This window comes from Polyodon spathula, chromosome 14, assembly GCF_017654505.1.
Source record: "Polyodon spathula isolate WHYD16114869_AA chromosome 14, ASM1765450v1, whole genome shotgun sequence".
In the NCBI taxonomy this organism is placed as follows: Eukaryota; Metazoa; Chordata; class Actinopteri; order Acipenseriformes; family Polyodontidae; genus Polyodon; species Polyodon spathula.
The window spans coordinates 35,171,864-35,179,318 of record NC_054547.1 but is presented as its reverse complement, the minus strand read 5'-3'; the positions used below and the strand labels follow the sequence as shown (position 1 = coordinate 35,179,318).

Genomic DNA, 7,455 nt, shown 5'->3' with positions numbered 1-7,455 from the left:
TGGTGTAATTATTATAATATGTTATTCACCTTTTGCTTTACCACCAGCTTGTTAAGTTATCAAACATCAGAGGCTTTGCCATCTTTTCTACTTTGTTCAGACCAGCTTATAAAAATTGACATCAGATTGCTTTCTGATCTTCGTTAGTTATTTATTTCTATATTTATTGTAATGCTGATTAAGGCTGTACATTCTTGTAATGAAGTACTTTAGAAAGTACTATTTTAAATAATAATAATAATAATAATAATAATAATAATAATAATAATAATAATAATGGAACATTTCTGTCTGTTTCCTATAAACAGTAATGCTTTATAACAATATAAGTACATATAGTTTAATTCCTAAAATGTTTATCTTTTAAAATCTTTTTTCTACTTCAATTTTTCAAAATGTCTTGAATATTATACTCATCAATTTACAAAGTGCGAAGAATAAACGTATATCTGCTTCATACTGTACTTTGTTTTCACTGATGTCAGTTTCATAAAAGAAGCAGACTCTAGGATAACCTTCTAGTTACTTCAAACATACGTTTTGTTTCTTTAGTTTTGTACCATCGTGTTTGTATCCATTAGATTGATTACAGAATAAAGATCATTTTGAAAATACATTAGCGTGCTGTATAGTTTTTTTTATTTTTATTATTGTATTTTATTTATTTATTTGCTTAAAGAACAACCGTGCGATATTGCCTACAGCATACTTCTCCAGAGCTGCTGACTGCTCTCATTTTGCTTAATACTGATGTGTTTAAAAAAACCAAAAATACGATTCCTGTTTTTTTTTTTTTTTTTTTTTTTTTTTTGCTTAGTTCTTTAGCAAATCAGTCACATTTGATTAACCTCACCGCTGGTTAACACGTTGCGTTTCTGTACATTGAGTTACCGCACTGCTGCTCCAATGCCGAACGCTCGCGAGGCTTGCTTTGAAGTCTGCAAAGTGGACTGCTGGTGGTGATATCGCTGCTTGGGAACCGAGACTTAGCAACTTGGATTTGGCCCAAAAGTAAATAAGGAAACAGCAGAAAAGCGCTCTTCACTGAGAAAATCCCCACTCCTCTCCAAAAGAAAAAAAAAAAAAAAACGGGTAAGGATATTCAGTATGTGTATTTGGCATTGTTTTTTGCATTGTGATTGAGAGATGTTATGTTTTTGCCGCTTGCATTTCGTTGGAACAACCAAACAATTACGTACAGTAGAGTGCATGGGGGGAAACCGATCGTGACAGTGACAGAAAGAAGCAACTGGGTGGACGCACTGACATAACTCACCTAGTTTAACTGTGTAGTTTTCAACACAATTAATAGGCAACTGACAATGTAAAACGTCTGAAGTCTATTAACAAGGCATTAAAGTTCTTGAAGCTAAAGTGCACGTCTACATGTAGCATTCTAATAACGCAGCATGTTAACTTAAAAATAAAGAAGCAAGCAGTTTCCACTCCAGTCACTTTTTATTTTCGTTATGTGTTAGTCATGCTTGTGATTGTCTCTTACTAGTTTTATATTTCCCTTTGTTTATTATCCTATGCGTTAAGTGACAGAGCTAAAAGTACATTTGTTTCCTTCAAAACTGCGTTTTTGAGAGACAGCTGTTAGAATGTAACGGGCTTTTGTGTGTGTGTGTGTGTGTGTGTGTGTGTGTGTGTGTGTGTGTGTGTGTGTGTTTTAAGTATTATAGGTTGCAGGGTGTCTCCAGCTCTTTACTAGCGCTTGCCATATATGTTGAATCTAGGTAGCAAGTGTAACGGTCAATGTTGTGTGATACCCTTTCGTTATAAACCCATGGCTGCGTTGTGGTTAAGACGCTCGTTTTGGGCGACCTTTGATAGAATTTTTAGATACCACAGTAAAGCTTGAAGAAGGTTAAATTGAGACTGACCTCTTCTGTAAACCTACTGCCATGCACCAGTATTTACACATGTCCTCTACACATCCATAACACACTAAAAGGGCAAACCCAAAGGGTCTAGGAATAAGAATATGAAGAATATGCTTAAAAGAAAGGACTATGCAAAACAAAGAAATTAATTTTAAAAAAGAGGATACAAAGAAGGAATTATAGGGACAGAGTTAAGAAAAGTGGATACACTAAAAAAATATAGATGATCTACTAGATTATAAAAAATAAAGATAATGATCATTAAAGATAATGATCAATAAAGATAAGGTCAAAAGAGTCCCAATAGTAATGATTTTCTTTAAACTGTTGCCTAATATTTCTAAGATAGTTTGGAAACACTTGTGGATTCTACATATTCACAGCACATTCACAAAAAAGTCACAGTTTTGCATTTATACTTTTAATTCCAAAAACATTTAAATAAATGTTTACTTTATTAAATATCTCTGCTAAAACAGTATCGTTTACAGTAAGTCGTTACAGCATCTACAGTGTAACTGCATGCAACTTGGAGAACAACAAAGAAGGCCTTCTAATCAGTTACAGTATTTATTGCCCTTAATTTTAACAACCAGTAAACTTTTATTATAAGAATTTGCTGTCAGTTTTAAAACTATGGTTCACAACATAACACAGCAGAACGATCACAGTACTGCCATGCAGTAATTGTAGTTTAGTATTGTCACATGTAAAATCTTTAACAGTGAAGCTGAAATGAAAATGCTTTTATTTGCTTTGAAATCTTTTCAAACTGGTTAATAGACTAGTAGTAATCACTGGCAAAACCAGCTCAGTTTTATACGGAGCAAAACATTTTAATTTTTGGTTTTGTTTCTGGACTTTGCATTACCTGTATGATGTCTGCATTAAAAGTCATATCTACAACGTCAATACAATCAATAACAATCAACCACTTTGTTACAGACCTTCAACAAGTCTGATAAACAATTTAGGGTGTTACTTAATTAAACCCTTCTAAAAAAAAGAACACAAAAATGCTTAACATAAAAAAAGAAAAACAGTCTTACAAGCAGCAGTTTGTACTGCCTCTGGTTTTTCAATGACATCATCAATTCCAGATTTTTTAAATGCATTGATGGAAATGTCTGGTCTACTTTTAATGTTTTCAAGAAAATTGGCTTCATCACTGCCATTCTCATATCCACTTTGATATCTGACACATTATTTCTCTATGGAAAACCATCTGGGACAAAAATGCGTTGTGTTGCTTCAGAGCGGTCAGAATCTGATGGGATAGAAAAAAGGTAAGCACGTTATTCTGAAAAGCCTCGCTTAAACACTACCCACCTTCCTGAAAATGTTGTGTAGTGATTTTTATATAGTATTATATATATTTTTTGTTGCAACTTTCTGTTATGTGGAATGTAATAAACGAGAACCAAACAGGTGTTTTTTTTTCCCCCTTTCACTTTACAATGCCATTTCCACATTTGTTTATTTGAAGTGTTTAAAGTTAAGTTTCAGTTTTCATTTGCTTGTTCAGCTAGAAAAAGCCACAAGTAAACCTCTTGTTATTACTTTGTGAAAACGTGTCGATGGCAAGTAATGGGAAAATAGAAAAATCAATAAAATGCAGTATCAGCGTTATATACTATTTATTTCGGGGAATAAACAAACATTTAACTTGAACTGCAGTTTGGCGTCCTTTGTTTTGCAGTTAATCCACTGGAGTAAAGTAAGGCCTACACAACTTATTCTTTACTCCTGGGATATTTTTCTATTTTAACATGTTACATATTGTAAGGTCTTGCTGTAAGTCTCCTCGTGACTTATAACACACCGGGGGAGTGTGGATATTAGAATATATCCCACAAACTGTCGTGCCTTATTGCTTTTATATATATATATATGTGTGTGTGTGTGTGTGTGTGTGTGTGTGTATATATATATATATATATATATATATATATATATATATATATATATATATATATATATATATATATATAATTTTTTTTTTATTTTTCATGGTCCTCATTCAAAAATTATGTGCTGATTGCGGTTGTCCGTTCATAGTAATTTCTACATTTTTAATGTTGTTTGGTGTTCTGAAGATCTTAATGTGTTTATTTCCTCTTCTAGGATTGTGCAGAAGACAATATGCCAGTCAATTTCACCTTTCTCATTACTTGCCTTGTGGCATTTGATCTGATCTGGGATTCACAAGGTCAAGATGAGACCATTATCTTGACTGGAAAGGGAAAAGTCAAAGGAAAACAATTGCCTGTTTTGTCAGGTTCTGTCACTGCATTTTTGGGAATCCCCTATGGGGAACCTCCCATTGGAAATCTGAGGTTCAAAAGTCCAGTGCCCCGCAAACCATGGACTGGAACCTGGGATGCAACAAAATATTCATCCAGTTGCTACCAATCTGTTGACAAGAGTTTTCCGGGATTTCCTGGAGCTGAAATGTGGAATCCCAACACCAAACTTAGCGAAGATTGTCTGTATCTAAATGTGTGGGTACCATCACCTAGACCCCAAAACACAGCTGTTATGGTTTGGATATATGGTGGAGGTTTTTCAGCTGGAACATCTTCCTTAGATGTTTATGATGGCAAGTATTTGGCTTTTGTTGAGAATATTATAGTAGTTTCAATGAATTACAGGGTTGGACCACTGGGCTTTTTTGCTTTGCCTCGGCTTTGCAAGGAAGCTCCTGGAAATGCAGGCTTGTTTGACCAGAGGCTGGCACTTCAGTGGGTCCATGATAATATAGCAGCTTTTGGAGGAAACCCAAAAAGTGTGACACTGTTTGGAGAGAGTGCAGGCGGAGCTTCTGTAAACTATCATGTACTCTCTCCTGGAAGCCACCCTTTTTTTACAAGAGCAATCATGGAAAGTGGTACCAGCAATGCTCCCTGGGCTGTAGCATCAGAAATTGTGTCAAGGAATAGATCTTTGACTTTGGCTTCACTCCTAGGATGTCTGACTAGTGATAACATAGAAGTAGTCAATTGTCTTCGCAGCAAGCATCCACAGGAGCTAGTTGACAAGCAGTTTAATGTAGTAAATAACCCTTCACTTTTAGGAACTTTGTTTGTGCCCACGGTAGATGGGGATTTCCTCACTGACTTGCCAGAAGTTCTAATTCAATTGGGACAATCAAAAAAAACTGGGATTTTACTTGGAGTGAACAAGAATGAAGGAACATATTTTCTACAGTACGGGTTTCCAGGCTTTGGCAAAGACAATGCAAGTCTTATTACCAGACAAGAGTTTTTGTCAATCTTGACAATGTGTCTTCCGCAAGCAAATGAAATAGGACACGAAGCGGTAGCTTTCCAGTACACAGATTGGATGGATGAGTATAACCCAAAGAAGAACCGCGATGCCTTGGATGATGTTGTTGGGGATTATAATTTCAAATGTCCATTATTGAGGGTTGTGCAAAAATGGGTGGACAATGGAAACAATGCTTTTTTATACTTGTTTGATCACCGCTCTTCCAGAAATCCTTGGCCAGAATGGATGGGAGTAATGCATGGGTATGAAATAGAATTTGTGTTTGGATTGCCCTTGAACAAAAGTTTAGGTTACACGGAGAAAGAAGAAGCTCTAAGCAGAAAAGTCATGCACTACTGGGCAAACTTTGCTAAAACTGGGTAAGGAATTTATTAAGTTAGTCATTCCTCATGTAAATGTAAGTCCTACCCTCAGACTAAAATATCTGCCATACAGTATTACGCCACTAATATGACAGATTTAGTAGTCATAGGGTATAGTTAAAAAGCCAAACAAACATTTCAGCTTTATTGCCTGGAATTAGAAGATGGAGTTCCAGTTCACGTTAATCGCATCAGAAATTGCTGCTCTATAGCTAAATCATGTAACTATTGCATTGTGTGTTGACAGGAATCCTAACACACAGGGAAAAAAATGGCCAGCGTTTACCAAAAAAGATCAAGAATACATAACTTTAAATACAGAAGCACCAAGAATCTACAGAAAGATGCTTGCCCAACAGTGCCAGTTTTGGAACAGTTTTCTACCTAAACTTCTTCATGTTACAGGTAATTATATACACTAGAAAACACATAATAGGCCTATAATTTGTCTGGAACCTTTTGATGTGATTATTGTAATACATTATGCACAGATTGACATAATGTTTTTGTTTGCGTTGTTTAAAAGTTAAGCTCATTTGATTGTAAAACTAAGCAAAAGGGATCTGCGTGCTTGGCAGTAATTAAGAATTTGGGATTTTAAATGCATAGACAAATAAAATACTTCTTAATACTTTGACTGTAATCGTTATCCAAATTGGGTCAGCTCTCTGATCTTTGTTTGTTATTGATTTCCATATTTATTTTCTTATCTACTGCAGTTTGCTTCTTGCAACCTTCAGTCTCACAAACAAAGTCATGCTATCAAGCATATTTTGAGGGCAAAGTTCTTACTGCATCGGAAAGCTAATCTACCCTGTCCTGTCTCGCAACCTGCTCATGTTAACAATTGCCTTTAAATTGTATCAGGTTCATAGAAAGTCTCGTTTTTTAGGCCCTTTTCATCAAGTTGCTGATATTATTAATTATAATAATAAAAAAACAAGACAAGAAAGAATGGGATTAAAGCAACTGGAAAACTTTTGTAACTCAGAACTTACTAACGTACTAAATGATTTAACTTTTCATGTTGTTCTATTTTTACAGAGAACATCGATGCAGTAGAACAGCAGTGGAAGTTAGAATTCCACCAGTGGCTCTCCTATATGCTGCACTGGAAGGATCAATTTAATAAAAAAAAAGAAATGTGTGCAGCTCCCTAACTCCTAACTACCAAATACAGGGATGGAAATAAGACTCCCATTGCACAGCAGTTTCACCCAGTCAAGGTTTTGGTTAGCCACCTTGAATAGGTAAAAGGCTCAGGTGTGTTTTATTAAACTCATCGTAAAACTAGGAGTGGATCAAACTGTTACGCAATGGCAGTCTTATTACCATCCCTGCAAATACACTTAACAAAGAGAAAATTAATGTAAGGCACATAAGTATTTTAAAGTACGAAATGTGTAATAATTTGTATTACCATAAAACTGAATTAAAATAATGACACATCAGAACACTAATGTGAAAGTTTAATAACAAATATATAAATATACTGCATAATTATTTTTTATATTTCAGGTTTACCGTTGTGCCTTTAAAACCAATATTTTAATTGTGTATGTTTGTATATATTTTCCAAAATAAATAATAATGCTTAATTAATGAAACTTGACATCAAATGAAGTCAATATCAAGACTATACATTTTTGTAACAGTCTTTTTTAAATACCACTTTGTGTAACTATAGAGAGAGAGAGAGAGAGAGAGAGAGAGAGAGAGAGAGAGACACACACACACACAGTACCAGTCAAAAGTTTGAGTACACTTGCTGGAAACTAGGTTTTCTTCATAATTGACAATGTTTTACGTCATATATGTAGGAATATTAATTTAACCAATATTGAAGAACAAGCTATGACTGAGTGTTACAGAGACTGAATGATTTTTGCCAATAAATCTCCCTCCCTCCCTGTGAGTGC

General features: G+C 34.8%; 1 protein-coding gene across 1 annotated transcript; it reads left to right on the top strand.

Annotated features, from left to right (window-relative positions):
* The first annotated feature begins 936 nt into the window (after positions 1 to 936).
* LOC121326369 (cholinesterase-like) lies at positions 937 to 7,249 on the top strand. Its single transcript, XM_041269625.1, has 4 exons — positions 937 to 1,092; positions 4,011 to 5,533; positions 5,784 to 5,941; positions 6,581 to 7,249. Exons 2-4 carry the CDS (start codon positions 4,029 to 4,031, stop codon positions 6,694 to 6,696), a joined length of 1,779 nt encoding a protein of 592 aa, XP_041125559.1. The 5' UTR covers positions 937 to 1,092; positions 4,011 to 4,028; the 3' UTR covers positions 6,697 to 7,249.
* The last annotated feature ends 206 nt before the right edge of the window (positions 7,250 to 7,455 follow it).